The sequence below is a fragment of the Taurulus bubalis genome (genome assembly GCF_910589615.1).
Source record: "Taurulus bubalis genome assembly, chromosome: 20".
Classification (NCBI taxonomy): Eukaryota; Metazoa; Chordata; class Actinopteri; order Perciformes; family Cottidae; genus Taurulus; species Taurulus bubalis.
This window is the reverse complement of record NC_136608.1, coordinates 10,369,746-10,390,217: the sequence shown is the minus strand read 5'-3', so window position 1 is coordinate 10,390,217 and position 20,472 is coordinate 10,369,746. Positions and strand designations below refer to the sequence as shown.

General features: G+C 40.8%; 2 protein-coding genes across 2 annotated transcripts in view; both read left to right on the top strand.

Annotated features, from left to right (window-relative positions):
• LOC306752346 (mRNA-decapping enzyme 1B-like) lies at nt 1–2,109 on the top strand (the record flags this gene model as incomplete). Its single annotated transcript, XM_079236097.1, has 4 exons — nt 1–835; nt 1,337–1,566; nt 1,693–1,905; nt 2,018–2,109. 4 exons carry the CDS (start codon nt 1–3, stop codon nt 2,093–2,095), a joined length of 1,356 nt encoding a protein of 451 aa, XP_079092223.1. The 3' UTR covers nt 2,096–2,109.
• Nucleotides 2,110–9,516: 7,407 nt separating this feature from the next.
• cacna2d4a (calcium channel, voltage-dependent, alpha 2/delta subunit 4a) overlaps nt 9,517–20,472 on the top strand; it is a gene marked incomplete at both ends in the record, with an annotated part of 73,969 nt that continues 63,013 nt past the window's right edge. Inside the window, 9 exons of the mRNA XM_079236069.1 lie at nt 9,517–9,692; nt 13,495–13,576; nt 15,848–15,964; nt 16,498–16,557; nt 17,144–17,306; nt 17,438–17,569; nt 17,973–18,033; nt 19,239–19,389; nt 20,210–20,284. Of these exons, the coding sequence (XP_079092195.1) occupies nt 9,517–9,692; nt 13,495–13,576; nt 15,848–15,964; nt 16,498–16,557; nt 17,144–17,306; nt 17,438–17,569; nt 17,973–18,033; nt 19,239–19,389; nt 20,210–20,284 (1,017 nt within the window). The remainder of the gene's footprint in view (nt 9,693–13,494; nt 13,577–15,847; nt 15,965–16,497; nt 16,558–17,143; nt 17,307–17,437; nt 17,570–17,972; nt 18,034–19,238; nt 19,390–20,209; nt 20,285–20,472) is intronic.

The window sequence follows — 20,472 nt, the reverse complement described above, 5'->3', positions numbered from 1 at the left end:
ATGGCTGCCCCTGAGACGGGGCCATCAACGGGACGAGTCGCGCGGCCACCTGTTGCCCGTTCACTGAAATACGACGACACGGTGAACTCTACCAGAAGTGTGACCTCCAAGGGAGGCAACGTCGCCATGGTTGCGTGTTCAGATGGAGGGCTCAGGGCTCTGATTGGAGGACAGACAGTCGGGGAACGTGGTGGAAATGCTGTTGTGGGCTTGCTGCCGAGTCCCACTGCCGCCCACCAGCAGCAGCATCATCATCATCAGCAGCAGCAGCAGCAGAACCAGCAGCAGCAGCATCATCATCAGCAGCAGCACCAGCAACAGCAAAACCAGCAGCACCAGCAGCAGCACTGCCCGGCCATCCAGAAACTCATGCAGGGACAGAGAGGAGCCGGGGTGGTCGGCGGCGTTCTCCAGACCGTGTCTGAGTCCCCCGAGAACAGGCTGTGTGACAACGGGGTGCCGCTGGAGCACCACCACCACCATCACCACCTGTACCATCATCTTCATCAGCAGCAGCACCACCTTCATCATCATCAGCAGCAGCAGCAGCAGCAACAGCAGCAACAGCAGCAACAGCTCCAGGCTGACCCAATCAAGAGACTTTTCCAAATCCAGCCACCTCCTCCCTCCGCTAACCTGCCTCCTCTGCAGCAGAACCCCCATCTCTCCTCTCAGCCCGTACTGGTGGATTCTGTGTCATGTTCCCACCTTCAAGCGCAACAAAGCCAGCAGCTGTTTTTCAGCCTCGCTAAACTTCAAACGGAGGCGCACAACAGCCAGTCAGCTTTAACTATACAGGGAACAGGTGGGACATCTTTTATCCTGTCATTATGCTGTGAATAAGCAGTATGACCATGTACTGAATACATGTACCCACATACATGTTTCACATTGTATACAATAAAGTAAATATAATATAAATATTAAGTAATAAATACATATTTAAGTAGAAACTCATTTTCATTGATATTTTCTCTGCTTTATCAGATTTGCTGCAATCTCAGGGGACCATTGACCAAGTCCTTTAACCTTTACAAAGTATGAAATCAGTGTCCTTAAAATAATTAACACACACTCTTTGTGGAATTCTGTTTTTGTATATAAACTAAGATGAGTCAACCTTCACAGATTCCAACCTACTTTTGCACAAAGCCTTTCATTTATTATTCTTAAAGATGCGTCTGTGACACTAAAATAATCGCAATCAGGCAATTATTGCGACAGGCCTATCTCCAGACTGTGTCTTTATCTTTTTTTTTTTCTCTATTTAAACTCTAAAATGCTTTGGCCAAGATGCATGTTCAATTCTAATTATCTAATCATGCTCTCCCGTCAGGTCTGTCTTCCCAGATGTCAAGTGTGGTGTCGCCTCATGAGCTCCTGCAAAAGCTCCAGCTGGTCCAGCAAGAGCAAAGCCTGACTTCCCATGATCCCCCTCGACTCTGTCCCGGACTGGCTCCTCGATTCTTGGGACCCAATCAAAGTCAAGGTGCAGGCTCAGTTGTAGGACCGGTCTCAAACCAGACCACAGCCACCGCCGGTCAGAAGGCTGCGCTGCAGTTTCAGGTAAGCACTATGGAGTAGTGATCGTGTTTGTCTTTTACGTGTTGACCTTTTTTTTTTAATTCTTAATTTAGATGGCTGTAAATGATTACTGTTAAGGAGTATTAATAAGTATCGCTGTCCATCCAGGTCATCTGCCCCCAGCGGATACCAGCCACTGTGGCCCCCAACATGCTCCTCTCTCCCAGTGTGTTCACTCAGGCCAAGTCCAGTGCCACGTTGTCAGCGGTTACCCAGGAGAGCTGCCCTGCGCCCTCAACCCTGTCCAGACCCCCGCTGCAGGAGGAGATCAGAGTCCTGTCCAGAAGCCAGCTTCAAGCCACACTGCTGCACATGATCCATGTAAAAACAATATTACTGACACTTCATTTCACTTTGTCCATTAAGGAAAAGCAGAGTATGTGTGAGAATGCACACAGACATACAGTATGGTGACCTTGCTTGTGTGTTTCAGAGTGACGGCTCGTTCCTGGACAGCATCTATGAAGCCTACATCAGCCGCTTTACTAATGACTCCAGCAGCAAGTACTGATGACTCTTCACACCTTCTGTCTATACATATGCTCCCTCTCCAGAGCAGTGGGGCTCATTCTTCTACATCGAACATGGATGTAGCACTTCCTCATGCAGATCCAATAACAACACACACTTACTGCATCTCCTCTGCACTGTGCAGCCAGTTAACCTGAATCTCTTCCCTTAGAATCAAGTCTCTCTAGTCGCAACAAAAAAATAAGCTATTTCTTATAAAAAAAAATATTAATGTCTGTTTCCATTCAAACAACAAAAACAAACATTACTTTTCATCCTGTGACTGCTTTGAAAAGACAACAATTTTTGGCACAAATATGACATAACTATACAGTCGTGACATCACCTGTAGTGAAGGGAAAATGTAGCCTATAATGCAAACTCGCTGTTTTCCAAGGTGTTTGGATTTAGTAGTTCCCTGCACTATTTTCTTCACCAAATGTAGCAGAATTTTATTTTAATTTGTTTTGTTTTGTGTAATCTTTACGCCGTCAGTCTTCTAACACCAGCCAGTCTTCTGCGCTCTGATAAACAAGCCTTCCCAGGCTAAAAACAAGGGCTGAAGGATATGCTCAAACTGACTCCACTTTTGAAATTAAATGTAAAACATGTTAAACATGTTTTGTGTTCTGTACATTTGGAAAAGTAAGTATTTTTATTGTCAAAAGAATTTGTTGGATCTTAATTTACAATTGTTTTAAATTAAGTTCCTACTAGTTTGATTTCTAAAAGAAAACATTAAGCTATATTATATTACTATCCAAATTCTTTTAAAGTTTTTATAAATGATACCTTGTTATTTTGAGTATTTTTTTTCCTCCTTCTCCAGCACGCTTTAGCTGGGATGAATATCTGTATTGATATTTTAGTTACAGTTAATGAAGACTTAAAAAGGACATGGTATCCATCGAACTCAAAGTAACAAGGAACGTTTAGGAGCTTGTTAACTTGCCCTACCTCACAGAGAGCTAGTTCAGAGGGTTACCTGTGTGTTTACTTAGTGGCAGAGTTTTAAAGATTAGACAATCCAGTCAGGATTTTTTATTTCAGTTTAACATAGGGGATTTCATCACCACAGAAAAACCACTGACAATCTTTTAACACACTGAAATATCACTCCAGTTGTTGTGATTTTGCATTCATTCCACAGTTCTTGAACATTTTCTCTGCCAAACAACATCTCGCAGGAATCCCCTCCCCCCGCCTCCCAGGGACTATACAACGTTTATTCATCGAACACTTTGCCTGATACATTGATGGTAAGTCCTGTTGAACGAACAATGGGTAAAATGGATTTAAAGCCATAAAAAGCAGCAGAGAAGGTATTAAGATATATATATATATATATATATATATATATATATATATATATATATATATACGATAATAATTGTTTTGAATCCACAGGCTTGTTCAAAGCAAATATAAAAGAAAATATGATCGAAAAAGCACTTCCAAAATACTGGTATGATTCATACACTGAGAAGTTAAAGTCAATACATTTTTTAAAATTTGATTGGGGTGAGGGTTTTCAGTTTGGGTTTAGCTCCTGTGCTAAACTCGTATATAGCCAGACTATACAGTAGCTACCAGAGAGTACACAAAAGCAACAGCAAAAAAAAAGATACATTTGAGAAAAGAAAGAGAATATTTTTTCCCTATTTTTGTACTCAAGCAAAATGAATTGTTGTCAAAATACAAATAACCAGCACATTACATTACAAATAAATGTACAGCTAACAAAAGTACAAATTCATTCTTATATGACATGTATCCAGTTATTTGTCAGATCCTGTTTTGTTTCTTTTATTCATCAATAAAGTTTTTTTTTTTACCATTGTCATTTAGAATTACATGAGGCATTGGAATGCCAATTAAAACATTTTTAACATTTTTATTTCTTTTTTTCGGGAATGTTTTACATAAACTGGAATATATTTTAATTGGATATTAAATGTTCTTAAACTCTTTTTGTTGTTGCTTATCGTCTTTTTTTGTTGTGTCAATGGATCTGCATGGCTGACTGGTATTATGATTATTATTATTATTATTCAAGATTGATCCAGCCTCAAGTAATACTCAATAATAGATGCGCTAATTATTTCTTTAATGTCACATCGTTGCCTTCTTTTGCCACAATCAATAGTGTGACATAATGTCTGCAGTGATTAATCAACTGGGTTTTTTTACACAACGAGCAGTATTGAGGGACCTTGCCCAATTAACTCTAATAGACCTTATACAACATAATTTTTTTCCGATATTAAATTGCTCTCTGTGTTTGTCGCGCCTAGCCGAGCACACAGTAGAAGCCAATAAAGCAGAGTTGCTGACACAATGGAGTTGATTTGACTGAACGAAGCAGCTGTTAAGCTCGAAGACGAGCTCACTATGAGGTACATTCAGTGGCTGTTGTGGAGCTTTTGATCAAATCATAAGCAGATGAAGCAGCTACTAAATGGATTTTGTGGTGGAGACCTTATGGAGATTGTTTTCTCATCTGTTACATATGTTTAACCTCAGCTTTTTAGTTGGAAGACCTCAAAGGAAAGTTTAACAGTTTCGGTGTCAAATAGCACGCACTTAAAACATTCAACATCACTGCAGCGTTGTGTTTTATTTGGTGTGCAGCAATGACACTGCTTGTCTCTGAGGAAATGAACTGACAACAAATGATGAATAACTGATTCATTGACAGCCTGATTGACTGATTTATCCTCAGATGAAGTCATCAGCTGGCGACCATGGAGTCTCGGGACAATGGGGATAATGACCTGTCACTCACTCTCCCCATGCCATAGAGTTTTATTCTTTAGCTAAACAGACTGCGTATGGCTAACGGAATACAGTGAAGAGATTTAAATCAGCTCTGCCCTCACTGACTTTTAGTGTTTCATAATATTTTCGATATCGTCGTGTGACAATTCAGTCCATTAGTACTAACTGTTGTTATCAGGGCTGTTGATGGCTCACAAATAACAGCTGGGAACCCCAAACACTGACTGGAAACGCTGCCCACTTTTTATTCTTGCACCAGGGGAATTTGGCTGCCTCTCCCTTCTTCCTTCCTGCTTCCTCTCCCCAACCAACCACACATGGTAATTAACATCAGTATTTAAAGAAGCAGACCGGAATTAGCTACAGTACCAAAAAAAAAGCTGAAAAGTATAGTTAAATTCAATTATTAGGACATTTAAAACCAAAACCTCAGGAAAACACACACAGGTTTCAGACCACTGGTTTAGCTGATGGAGCTAAAACTAAGGGCTGACTATTAGCCCTGGCTTAGACTAATCAATGACTTTGGTGTGTGTGTGTTTGTGTGTGTGTGTGTGTGTGTGTGTGTGTGTGTGTGTGTGTGTGTGTGTGTGTGTGTGTGTGTGTGTGTGTGTGTGTGTGTGTGCGTGCGTGCGCGTGCGCGCGCGCGTCCGTGCGTCCGCGCGTCCGCCAATGCCCAGGGAGGCGGGGTCTTCAGTTTGTTCAGGGAGTCCAAACCACTTTTGTTGCCACTGTATTCTCAAATGGAGGATGTCATCTGCATTAACCGTTTTTACTTTTGATGCTAAAGAGGTGACGAAAACAAACAAATATTGTTATTTTTTATCCTCTATATCTTTTCATGGCTTTTAACGCTAAAGAGTTGTCCTGAGTTCAAACTGAATTTTAGGAATCATTCTTCAGTCTCCTACACTCAGACAAGACAAGTTGGCACCATAATTAGCAAGGGCACAGGTGAGTGAGTTTTTGTTGTTATTCTATCCTACAGTGGTGATTGATGGTGTTTGAGGATCACAGTTTTATGTATTCATATAGATATGTGTTGTTGAAGTGATGAAAAAGAGAAATAAATAAGATAAAAGGAGTCCAAAAACAAAAAAGGGCCAACTATTAAAAGGTATTAAATTGGAAAAATCCTAAATGTGAAGTAAAATATAATTAAAGAAAAGCCTGGAATTCTGGGAAAACCAAAGACATGACTTAACTGGATAGATGAATGAATGGAAATAGAATAAACATAATTCCACCTCAGTTTTGGTATTGATTATGATTTACATTTTGTTTGCCGGTTTTAGAGATACTTTCTGCAAAACTATTATGTTAAACGATATGCTCTTACACCACTGCTGAATAAAAACGATCACTTTCTGGACCGTAAAGTTGCTTACAATTGTTCGTTTAATGCGAAGGATTTTTACAAAGCAGCAACTGGACCAGGCTCGGGAGATAATTCTGATTTATTTAAACCCAAGTCTTTATTTGTTGCTTTGCTTTCAGAGTAAGTTTGGCATTAAACTCCTTCTGCTGATAGAAACATCCAGAGGTTATCGTTCATCTATGTTAGAGGGGGGGGGACTCATCCAGTCAGTGATCTGGGTCAGTGGGGGAGGAGGAGTCCAACAGCTGTTATACTGTAGATAAGTAGTATGTGCATGCATCTGTTTGTGTGTGTGTGTGTGTGTGTGTGTGTGTGTGTGTGTGTGTGTGTGTGTGTGTGTGTGTGTGTGTGTGTGTGTTCCTGACACTACATTTCAGTCAGTGTCTTAAACATTCATGTTATTAATCTGACTCTTTCTACATGTGTGTTTTACTGCATTTTATTTCCATAACAGCATGAGCAGATGTTTTACTGTGTGTGTGTGTGTGTGTGTGTGTGTGTGTGTGTGTGTGTGTGTGTGTGTATGTGTGTGTGTGTGTGTGTGTGTGTGTGTGTGTGTGTGTCCCTGGTATTGAGTTAAATGTTGCTTAATGGTCCCAGCAGCTGACAGCCCATTTGAGCTCTCGACGTCATTTCAGCGTCATGCCTCTGCTGGGGCTCTCATTCATGAGCAAAGTGTCCGTAGTCGGTAGCCACACAGTTCACTCCGACAAAGCAGCGACAAAATAAAGATAAACCAGGCTTTTAAACATGAATTACTCCTGGGGTAATTTAAATAGATTATGAGATGAATGTGAGATTGCAGTTGTCTTCAATCAGCTGCAGATTTCTAAACCTACTGTAACTTAGAGACTGTTTGATTTACAGATTTACAGAGTTGATAGATGGATGTTGCAGCACCTTGTGTGTGTGTGTGTGTGTGTGTGTGTGTGTGTGTGTGTGTGTGTGTGTGTGTGTGTGAGAGTGTGTGTGTGTGACATACGTGTGAGGCAATAAGAGTCCACTAGGTGTCTCTCTGTGTGTATGTTATAAGATTGGGTCAGTCAAGTGCATCTTCCTCCACAAATTGTGACTCCCTTCTGATGCAACTACAGCCGTCCCACCAGACTCTCCTTTCCCTCGCTTCTTCCTGATATATTCCCATTTGCTCCCATTTCTTTGTTCTTTTTTCTTTTCTTCTACTCTCCCCATCTTCTCTCTTTCTTTCTCCCCTTCTTTCCCCCATGACAGATGACCTCAGTTCATTCTTACCACTGCCACCTTTTTTTCCATTCATTCTCTTTCTCAGTAAAAACGGACACGCAGGGAAAGATCAAGCAAAGAACTCAGAGAGAAATGGAGAAGAAGAATGGGGAGGGATAGCAGAATGCCTGTCGAGAAAGATTAAGGGGGAAAAAGAGGAAGAGAAACACAACTAGCAGGACTAGAATGGCATCAGGTCAAAGAGCATTAGAGAAAAGATGAGGGCAAGAGAGGGAGGTAGTGTTTGTTTTAATGTGTGTGTGTGTGTGTGTGTGTGTGTGTGTGTGTGTGTGTGTGTGAGAGAGAGAGAGAGAGAGAGAGAGAGAGAGAGAGAGTGAGAGGGATGGAGAGAGTAAAGGAGGGATGGAGGGAGGAGGGGTTTAATCCTGCCTGGATTATGGTATAAACTGGTCCCGCAGAGCAGGAAGAGATACACTGGAGAGAGAGAGAGAGAGGAAGTCCCACTATCCCTCCATCTATCATTCACTCCATCTCACGCGTAGAGTATTCGTGTCCCTGTGCTGCGTGGTTTCGGTCTAAATCCACCGGGATGTGAGGTCAGCAGAAAGGATTCCTTCTGGAAAGGACGGCAGAAACACCTGACTTTTGGGAATATGTGTGCATGTCCTGTTTGGGAAAACCTTGCTTTCTGGTAGCAAGGATTTGAGCGTGGGCAAAGACTAAAGTTTACCGGGACGACCCAAGTCTTTCATCCCTCTCCCTTTTTCCCCCCCAGCATCCTTTAGATCGAAGAGAGGAAGCATGGAGGAGAGCAGTAGATGATGGGAGCGCTTGAAATCGGATTACAAGGTGTGGAGAGGGAGTTGTAGGAATATGGCGGGACTCCTTTGTGACTCCTGGTGTGCAGACGTGACCTTTGACATTGGAGACAGGAGCTTTCTAGACTCTATTGTGCGCTGTGGGAACCAGTGGAGCTGACATCAAATCATCAACCAGACACTTTTTATTTGTTATCAGTCACATTGGAACTTTCTCTCCAGACATACATGTCTCAAAGGCAATGGTTGTAAAGCTTTGACCACATAACATAGTGAGTAATCTTCAGTAAAATTGCATCTATATTGATTTGTGGACATATTTTAGTCTTCCTGCAAACCACTTTTTGGCTCCAGCTCGTGCTGCTTTTAAATTAGCATGCTGCGTTTCTGGACAGCACATGGGATTGTTTCAATCTTTTGGCTCACAGGAAAAGCAGCTCTCAAATCTTTCCACTCACAGACTGTGGATTCTCAGTATCCTTCTTCGAAGCCAAATTGAGCCTTAAATCTGTGACTGCTTTTAGGATGACATGCGTTCTCTGTCGTTGGATGTCTCATGTGAGCTTTCTGGATCCTTTGCTTTTCCTGAACAGGCCTCGGACGGTCACAGATTCTCCATGTGTCACTAAGGATCCTTGTACATTTTAGGCTGCTCAGTTGCCAGGTCTGCCTCTCTTCAAGTCTCTGGAGGGTTTCAAGATCTTAACTATGCATGAATGTGTTTGAGAAAATTGTGGATTGGATCTTTATATTTCGGTAACAATTACTTTACCAGGCAAGTTGACCAATAGTCTTATTCTTTTTAGGTCCGAGCAAGTTGTGGATTTGATCTGCAAATTCTGAAGTAGGCTTTGTGCTTGTGATACAATACGATGACCACATTTAAAGTGGCTATAGTCACTACTTCATATTAACAATGTATTATATATATTGGTTGCTCATGGTGACAAACTCACAGAGAATGATCACCCACCCAGTTCTGCTCAGCTCTATGGAGCTTTTTAGCTTCTTTTATTACAATTTTAATAGGCTGCAACTTTACTGTTTTGGTTGACTCCCACCGCTCTTAGTGTTGTTTTTTCAACACTTAGCTCCAAAAACCCACAACCACATCATTAACTATAAAGCAAACAACTTCCCTCTTTTTGTGAGTGCACTGTGACCTAAGCACTTCTAATCTCACTTTGCGCTGTCCTGATTTAATATTGTTTCTCTTGGAGCCAGCGTGCAACAATTGCTGGACTGATGCGGATCGTGGCAGCTGCAGGGATGAATCGCTGGATCTGGGGAAATGCTGGGAATGCCAGTAAATCGGACAGGAGTGGGCCGCGCAGAGGGAGGCTGATGCTGCTGCTGTGGATTATCCACTCCAGCTCGCTGTGCCTGATGGTCGAGGGCCAGATGAAGCTCTCACCCGAAACGTGAGTACAGTTGCACTAGAGAACACTCACACTTGGTGTTTCACCCCCAGGAACTAAACCATTTCTGTCGGATCAAGTTTGGATGTCAATGTATATTGCTATATATATATATCTATATAGATATATATATAGATATCTATCTATCTATCTATAGAGAGAGAGAGAGAGAGAGAGAGAGAGAGAGAAGAAGGCGGATAATGATCCATAGAGAGAGCATTTACATTGACATACATACATAGATCATACCTACATAGATTGTGCAGGTTTTGTGAGAGGCACATGTATATTTCATTCGTTTTAATCCCTAAAACGTCATTTATTCATTCAAATATTAGATCTCGTAGATTTGTATCTACCAGGGATCTTGACGTGACTGACTTCACTTACCCAGCCTTCTCAAAAAAGTTGCTATGATTGTATTTCCCGGTGGAGGCTACTAAGATTGCCTCCTCACAACGAGACACAATGTGCTGCCATTTAGCGGTAAATACAAGTAAGATGGCCCCAAACCGTGTTCTTTATTAAGACGTTACATCAACATTTTTACCAGCTCATTTACACGTGAACACCCTGCCAAGTCCACGTGTAACGTTGTCCTTTTTTGAAGCCACACATGTTCTTTCTATTTTTGCTGATGACTCCACACAGATACATATGGGCCATATGGGCACCTGTGGGATGGGGTGTAGCTAACTGCCAAACTGTCCTGCACCCTCTCACTCAGCTACAGCCAAGTATGTTGAAGATGACGTATGAATCGGACTGTGCACAGATATTGATCAAATAAACCAATGAATACAAATAATATAGATATGGTGGTGATTATGTTTCTATTTATTATTTATGGTTTGCTTAGCTATACCATTTTTACTATTCAAGACTAATGTGTATTTTGCCATAGGAACTTGGTAACCTGATTAACATCAGCATGTTAATACTGTCATTGTGATCATGCCTAACTTTAAGCTCAGATTGAATAAATGATCCAACCTACAAATCCAGCTCACTGTTGCCAATTATTTTCCAATGAAAGTAGAAAGCAGCACGATTTCCAAAAGCTGCTAAATCTAGCAAGAGAGTCGCCAAGTCAGAAACCCTGACAGCACGTTCCTTCAGGCCTCCCGCCAAAGTGACTCCTAAATTATCATTATGAACGCAAACAAGGAACATGGCTGTTGTTAGTGCTCACAGCTGTCAAGACTCCAGTGATGCCCAATGAGTGCATGGGCAGAGTGGATGCAGGTAGACAGGCAGGTAGACTGTAGCTGATTGGACGGGGTTATTACAGTCCTTCAACAGCCACAGATACTAGATAAAACATAAATAATTGTCAGAGCATTTGATGTTTTGATTGCAGTTGTGATTTCAAAATCTTTGACAATTCATTTTTTTTCTAAAATACATTACCCACCTTAACTTTAAAGACCCCCTCACATGCATGGCTGTAAACTGTGTCCAGTTCTTATGTCTATTTATCAATTGTGCATTCAAAGCTTACAGTATGTAGGGCTGCATTTAACATTGCATTACATATTTTTTCATTCAGAGCTTTATTGACAAAAGGTTTTTATTGTAAAACTGACAACGATAAATTTATTAATTTATACAATTTTTTTGATTTGTATTTATTTGCAACTCCTTTCCATCTTTTTTACATCCCCTCTTCGATGTGCTTGTTTAAATGAATGGTACTATGAATTCCTAAAACTATGTCTACTATTGTTGGAAAAACTGTGCTCATAAAAAAACATTTACTTTCCCAACTACAAAGATGGCTTCTAAACAAGGGGCTTGCATCAACTCATAATGCCTAATGTGTTTTATTTTCACACCAGCGTTCACTTTGTAAAATGAGTGGTGAGTTTCTCCCTCTCATTTCTTTCTTTTGGGAATGAAACGCTGCGTTTGTTTGTTCCACAATAAACAGACGAAGCTTCTTTCCCTGAACAGCTTTCAAACCTTCTGCTGACTAAAAAACACTAACAAATCGATACAGTGCTGTCAGTCCACCATAGCCTATTAACTGTGTGTGCGTGTGCGTGTGTGTGTTAAAGTGGAAGGGGTTGAGAGAGACAGAGAAACTCAGAGAAACACAGAAATACACAGCATTTTGTTAATTGCACTGAAAGCCATGAAAGCAATGGTTGATTGTCCAGTGTCAGCATATATTGTGTATGTGTGAGTCCTGCCCTTCTACAGCCCAGCGAGCACGCGCTGTCACTAGGCGGCCTGGTGTCACAGGGGATATTAAAGCTCCGGGGTCAGCAGAGTTCAGAAAGCCAACGAACGTCACTGAGCCCAAAATGCTTTACTCTGCTTGGGGAAGATTTGGCAGCAGGTCCCCTCTGGCTCTGGAAGTTAGCGGGATATGACCAGAGCATTTCAGGTCAAAAAGGTCAAGTCTTTAGCCTCTGAGGGAACATCGCTCCGCAGGCAGGAGGAAAACAGATAACTGTTAGAAAGACATCAATAGCAATGACACATAAAAGCAACCATTTAGGAGATGAGCAAGTTATTTCTGACTGTGACAACCCCGAGATACCCTCAGAAATGCTTGTGGTTGAGATTTTGTAATTTTGTTCAAGTTTCATAGTGAGCAGTTGCCCCTTTACCATAACCATAGAAAGTTACTTACCGTGTTGTATTTGGTGCGTGATGAGCCTAAAGCTCTGTCTTAATCTGACCTTGATTGGCCTCAGTGGTATTCTAGCTCAGCATTCGGTCTCAGAGGCACGACAGGGAGTGTGCAGCAAACATTTCAACTACCTTAAAACAGTTACAGTGATCTGATTCATTCAAGGCAACTGTCAATAGCGTTTTTGATATCTGAACAAAAATAAAAATAATCGGATAAGATTTACACTTTACATTTTTAATCCTCACGTTTTAAAATTAACTCATATTAACAAATAAATCATATCAACAAGTCAAAACAATATTTGAAGTACTGAGGTTAGCAGGTTATAAACGTGGCAATGCCTGCTAACCTGCAGCGAGCTGGCTGGCTCCCCATAGGTTGAGCCATCTGTCACATCCTGTCTACTCTCTAACCGCTATTAGCTCTCCTTGGCTGCATTCGCATGAAGGATTTGTAGAATTACTTCATGTTATAGAGCACAGAGTAACCTCTTGACCTAGACGACTGTCAGCTTTTACCTTAACGGTAATCTGTTTTAATCTGTTTTTGGTGAGCACCATAAACCTCTTTTCATAATTGACTGCATACTTTCAGGGTCACTCTCACAATGGACCTTGTTTTATTCGGCTTATTCTTCAGACGAGACACACGTGAAATGATTTGGAAAGAGGGTGATTTAGAAGCTGGCCTTATCTCTTTCTCTAATTAGCTTTTCTCAAAGCACTGTGTTAAGTTCAAGGAAAGTACTTTCCTGCTTGTAGCAGTGAAATAAGTTCAAACGTGATTTGTGTTTCAGAGATTAAACACAATGAGTTATTGCTAATGGAGTCAATTGTGACATTTACTTAGTGCTTTTGTTCAGTTTATTGTAATGCATTTTACATATTCATAATATCCAATGTGACAAAGTCATAATTTTGTTCGGTAATAAACATGTTTATTTGCTAAAATGTCAGTTATTTAATTGAGACGTCTTTCTAATAAGCAACTCTTTTGGGCTGTCATGATATGAAGAGTCCCTTTGACTCATTGGACCGTATGGCCACATTAATTAATGTACTATACAAATAAACCTGCCATGCCTTTTTGTTTATTGCATTGTTTTCATAGATATTGATAACAGCATTGATTATCTGTCACTGATCATGTTTTCTCCGTGTCCAGGGTGCAGCAGTGGGCGGTGTCTTTTGGCAAAGAGATAGCTGCCCTGTCCACCAGATACTCTGGAGCTAAATTGCTACAGAAGGTAAGAAATTACGCACATTAAGAAACACAAACACACACACAAAGACACACACACACAGTATATGGCCATACCAGAGAAATGTATAGGGGAGGTTGCTTATTTACAATTTGGCTGCTGGCCTTTAGAAAATACAAAGACAAGGACTTAAATACAGAGACTTAAATGTACTTAATGGTAAATATGGAGCAGATGACATCATCAGATCAGATTGAGATGGGCGGGCTCTGTAGCTCCTCCCCCTCCCCTCTGCTCCATCGTCCAATGGGAGCACGGCTGACTGGCATACATTTGCTGTACAACATCTGTATATGGCCCAGAGACCAATGTCATGACACACTTAATTCAGAAGCACATAAATAAACTCACACGATGTCGACTTTAAAAAACATTATTGTGCTTTAACAGTACGAAACATTAAATGTCATGCCGATATTCTGTAGCTCATTGAATTTGACTTTTATTCATATTTGTGTGACTTCCCTTAGAGACTGAAGAAGAAAGAGGTTATGCTTGTGTGTGCGTGCGTGTGCGTGTGTGTGTGCGTGTGCGTGCGTGTGTGTGTCTTTAGTAATTAGGATGTACGGTCTTCCTCAGCATGCCACCCTGTAGAATACCTAGCAGGCCCACTCACCATCTGCCATCACACTGTGATACATGCTACTACTGACCATCTCCCTCTACAGCATATATGTGACTTTATTTGTGTTTCACCACGGATGTTTCGGTTCTACAGCACAAAACATCCCTCAATCTAGCTGTGCAAATAACCAGCTTCCACATATTTCTTCCAAAATAAACACAGCAGTAGTAGTATGTTGTTTGTTCTGGATTACACTCAGATAACATCAATGTTCAGTTGGTATAAACAATTTTACAGAGTGAGAACCACACAAGATTTAAAGGACTGACTAATTTGATCCCCAGAGACAGTAAAGTGATGGCGGTGTAGTAGGAGCTGCATTTGTCACAGTAGTAGCAATAATGCTATTTGCTGTAGTCACTATCAGTAATACAGTGATACAGTGAGTGTATTTAATGTAGGTGCATGTCTCTTAGTTGCTCACTTCATCCTTTTATTTGGTCAGTCATGTGTAAAAAGCGCCTCATGCATGACTTTATGCTTGGCAACAAAAAGCCATTAATCACCCACCTCTGTCTAATCGATGGCTTTCTCGTTATCTGTGGAACATTTAATGACTCTTTCTTCTTCCCTGAGTAAACTGAATGAAGTAATGAGTGTTTGAGTTTATATTTGAAGATAGTACAGAAATTGTTGGAGCTTAATGTTGTTGGAAAAGGGTTTTATTGGTTATTTGCAGAAGGCTTTAATAGAGCTCTTTATCATCCCTTATCACATTCATATCTGTTTGTCTCTCTTATCTGTCTAATTCAGTCTGGCTGGTTCTCCCCTGTAATGGAAATTGAAAAGCATCATCTATAAAAAATGAAAATAGTAAAAAGCTTACTTTGAATGACAAATAAGGGCATATAGTTTGCATTATTCTAAATTGTCAGAAGTTATTTTTTACGTCAACAGGCGACCAAAAGCGTCTTTCCCATTTCCACAGAGTCCTTTTTTGGGGATTTCCCATTAACAAGCCTATTGTCTCAACAAATGTTGATAACCTACACCACATTGTTCAGGAAGGGTAATTATCTTCCTATAATAGAAAACAAATCCACTGTCCATCTCCTGGGAAAAAAACGTTTTACTGTAAATACGTCATCTTTCATCACCATGATGCTTTTATCATCAGTGCCGGAAATTAACCTTTCAGTCCACAGGCAACAACGGCACAAAGTCCATTAGATTACATTTATGTAACTGCTTTAATTCAATAGCTCAGTGAACAAACCCACCAGCCACTAGCAGCCAGAATAATACATTAGAACATGCACAGATGTCAGTCAGGAGGCGCAGTGTGCGGTGGATGGTTTTCTTGTGCCGTCACTCTGTCATATTGCAGATTAGAGACGGGGTCTGGGGAGTGGATGAAGTCAGATCATCTGTACTGTGAATGTGTGGTGTGCATGTGTATAATTATATAATACCAGGCTCACTTCCATGATTATCTGTGTCTCTGTCTGTCTCTGTGGTTTTCCACTGTCTATTGACCAAGATAACGTACGAGACCTTTATATGTAAAAATACATCAGATGGTAGTCAAATGAGAGCAATATAATATAATCCTGACACTCTTTTGTTTTATTCTTTTAATGAGCTCACCTGACACTGCTATTAATGAGCCAACTGTGTCTGTTTTTAAAAAGAAATACAAGGATATCGAGGCAGTGGTGAAGATGGAAGAAGTGGGCGGAGAGGAGCTCGTAAAAAAGTTTGCTGAGGAGATGGAGGAGATGCTTGGGAGAAAGATGAAATCTGTGAAGGTAATACTGATGCATTCTGTAAAAGCAAACACACACTCAAAGGTAAGAATTTCTGCTCGTATGCAGACACCAGCTTTTTTTAAATAAATACAAATGTTGCAGGTTTAGTTTGTAAAAGCTTGGACTGGGGAGAGTTTCTCCTGAGTAGAGTTTATAAGCACCACTTTATTTTCCCGTACTTGATTACAGCCTACAAGCCTGATGGTATATATTTTTTGGATAGATTTATTGTTTTGTTTTCTGGAGTATTACTTACACCATTACATGTGGTACTTTATGAATGCAGAACTATGTACACTATGTGTATGTTTATACATCCCTTACATGTATGTCTACTCCAACTGCTCGAAACCTCACAGAGGTGTAAAAAAATAAGTAGACATTGGCGCGCTGCAGTGTGCGAGCTAATTATTTGTTTATTTCATGATCAGCCCACTTACGGCTCAGCACCTGCCCTCTTTGGTTTGGATGTGCGTGCTTACTCTTACTTGTTTGCTCCGGGTGAATCCTTAACCTGGTGTGTTTCATCACAGAGGTTGGCAGAAGCAGCAGAGGATGCTGACCTTTACCACGAGTACAATGAAACACTAACGGTATGTGACAATAAGTTTGAGCCTATACTTTTATATACAATGCCTATATAATGTATATTTTTAAATACATTTTATTCTCTCTGTATATGTCATATTGCTATTGTGGATTCTTTACTGTTTTTATTACTGTTTTACTGTTTATTTATATTGTCTATGTGTCTCTTGTGTGCACTTTACCTGTCTGCTGCTGTAATCCTGCAATTTCCCCACTGCGGAAATAATAAAGGAATGTCTTATCTTATCTTTTGTATGCGTAGTCAAACACAGACAATTATTTAACCACTGATATATCTCCAATATATACTATTTATTATTTATTGGTAGCCCTATTTGGTTGTGTCTACAGTACTGTACTAATACCATCATAGCAAAAACTATATTAAAAATGTTCTGCTTGTGGAACATATTTGTTTGTGTTGAACATAAGCATACAAGACTTCTATTCATAGCAATTATGCAAAGTTCACTGAGGTTTTTACAGACCGACCACACAAACAAATATACTTCTGTAGAATCTTTACAAACGTCTTCAATATTTCATCATGAAATAATCTATAATTGCCTCATCCTTTACTCTTCTACCTAGTTTGAATACTTTAACTCCATGCTGATCAACAAGGTGGATGAGGATGGGAATACAGTGTCGCTGGGAGGAGAATTTGCTCTGGAGAAGAATGAACACTTCAATAAGCTGCCAGTCAACACACAACTGAGTAACATACAAGTCCCTACTAATGTTTACAACAGAGGTACAGAAGTGTGAACACACACACACACACACACACACACACACACACACACACACACGCACATGAAGCTAATTGGCAGTACAATATCAACATAATTCTCTCTCTCTCTCTCTCTCTCTCTCTCTCTGTAGATCCAGATATTCTGAATGGAGCCTATATGTCTGAGGCTCTGAATGACGTGTTCATTGATAACTTCCAGAAAGATCCAACTCTGACCTGGCAGTACTTTGGCAGTGCTGCAGGCTTCTTCAGGTTGTACCCAGGTACATACGCATGCTTCCCAAAGTGTCTTCGGTTGCACGTTTCTCTTGTCTCGTCACAGTGGTAAGACAACATGAGCAGAGCTGCAGATGAATGTTCAGCTCACGCAAGCCAAACAGTATACTTACACAGCAACTGACCATGCAGGAAGCTGTCTGTCAAACGTGATGACTCAGTCTCCCCTACAATATGGCTGCTGGTTTATTCTCTCCTGTGTGTGTGTGTGTGTGAGTAATTAGCAGAGAATTTGTGACACAGCTTGTTTTACTCATCCCTCATTATTTGACAATCTGTCACTATCTATCCGTTCATTCATTTGTCCATCCGTCAACCCAACCAGGCAGCCAAGCAGCACTTGTGAGCATCTGCCTTTACTAAATCTCCATTTTTCTTCTCTGTCTCCAGGGATCCAGTGGATTCCAGATGAAAATGGTGTTGTTACCTTTGATTGCAGAAACAGAAACTGGTAAGGACGTTTTTTAGCTCTCTGTTTTGTTTGTACGTGCAGGATAGGGCTTCTCTGATGAATGGCAGAAGAACCATAACAACTCTGCTCAAACCTCAGTGATGGGCGCTGATACACCCAAACACTATACCTGAGAGTTAGTTTATCAGGCAAAAAGGTTTTATTTATAAATAATGCCATGAATTAACCAAAAATATGAGAGTCTGGTGGCCTGCATACTAAGAACAAAAGGATGACGGGTGTCTGGAGCAGCAACACTGGGCCATAACACCCAGAGCTCCGGCCCTAAACTATCAAAACAGTGAATGAACTACAAACAAAGCCAATCAGACCTTCATCCTCAAAAGAAATGAACACAAAAACAAAGAGAAAAGGAAAACTACACGACTTGCAGAAGGCTGCCTTCTCCTCCAGCCTCCCTTAAATATGGAGGGCAGGGCCTCCCACTAATCATCAGCTCAGAAACGCAGGGAGAGCAGGGAGAAGAGCACAAGAAGGGCATTACATCACTTGTAGTTTTTTCAGGATGTCAAGCTGCCACCAGTCTGCCCATGTCAGCGACTATTTGGTCGTCTTTCAGACTACAGCAGCTATTCAGCCTCCTGAATCAGTGTCTTTCCCCATTTAACATACAAATGTTAAAAGTTGTGAGGCGATAGTAAGCTCTTCTTATACATATTGAAAGTAGCTCTGTTACTCCTGTTACCCGAAAGACATCCATGAGCAACGGGACAAGGCGTGCTTATACATCGGCACCCGTAGAGTCTAATGACCATCTCGACAACAGGCCCTATTCGCAGCAGACGGTTTGACTTGTCATACGAGGATAAGCACAGGTGTTCCTAATTAAATTAACGATGGCTCCGTTGGAATCAAGTGGCTTCGTGGAAATGAGCCTGCATGCATAACACCAGGAATCTGACACCCATCATTCATTTTGATATCTACACCTGTGCCCTTCATACTGGTACATGTCAAATCGTCTTCCCTGTAAAAGATCCATCGAGTAGAATAACGGTTAGAACAAGAAGAGATTACTGTTTGGTAACAGTACATCAAGTTCCAGGAACTCAGACATAAAAGGATAAGGCTTCAACTCCGCCTGTCTGTCTGTAGATTACTGGTAAATAACAGTCTCTGTTCCTCCCTGAGTGTTAATTGGTTTGTGTTACAATTAAGATAACATATGTTCTGTCTCTTTCTAGGTATATCCAGGCTGCCACTTCTCCTAAAGATGTGGTAATTGTGGTGGACGTCAGTGGCAGCATGAAGGGACTCAGATTGACCATAGCCAAACACACCATCAATACAATCCTGGACACACTAGGGGAAAATGACTTTGTTAACATCATAGCTGTAAGTACACACACACACACACACACACACACACACACACACACACACACACACACACACACACACACACACACACCCACAAACACAAACACACACACACACACGCATGCAAAGTCTCACCAGAGGCTGTCAGTGTCCAATGAGCGTGACGTTGATATTTACACCCAGATAAGCTAACGCTCATGTGCAGTACAGAGACCAGGAACAATACACAGAAGTAGACACACACATGCAAACAGGCACAAATACACACATCAAACATAAATCTGCAGCAGGCATTTACTTTCAGTAACATCAAAGCCTCAAAATTCATTTTGTGTTTAGGTTTTGCAGGATTTTGGCTGCGTGCAGCACTACAACTACAAATCGGTGTAATAAGCATGGTTTATCCTGGTATTACTGTGTGTGTAATCATATGCCTCCTGCAAATCCGTTGCCCTTAAGCTGTTTTTACACAGAATTTAGCTAGACTCTTTCAATGAACTGACCATGCAGTAAAATGAGTGCTTGAGTTTTATTTTATAATAAAAAGGATTTAATAAATCCCACATGTATGTAATTTAACTTTGAACTTGAATTGAGTCATACTAGTGGTAACATTCAGTGGTAGTATTACATTCATATTATTAACATAACAAAAATAAATAAGTGTAATGTAGTTAAGGGATATTTTGATATGTAGGGATTGATTAAGGGATTGCTTTGAAGGTAGTCAAGTGTTTTCATCACCTGATCCAAAAGTCATCATGGTTAATGATGACTTTTGGATCACTGTTTGTTGTTTCAATGTTGAGTAACATATTTGTTTTTTTCTCTCTAGTACAGTGATTATGTTCGCTACGTTGAACCCTGCTTCAAAGGAACACTAGTACAAGCTGATCTGGATAACAGAGAGGTAACGTCGCACACACACACACACACACACACACACACACACACACACACACACACACACACACACACACACACACACAAACATAGTGGTGACACAAGCTAGACAGCTAATTGAGTCACTTAAACTCTTGAGTCACTTGACTCTCCTAACCTATTAATTGTAGTCTGTTATCTCACTTATCCTCTAAA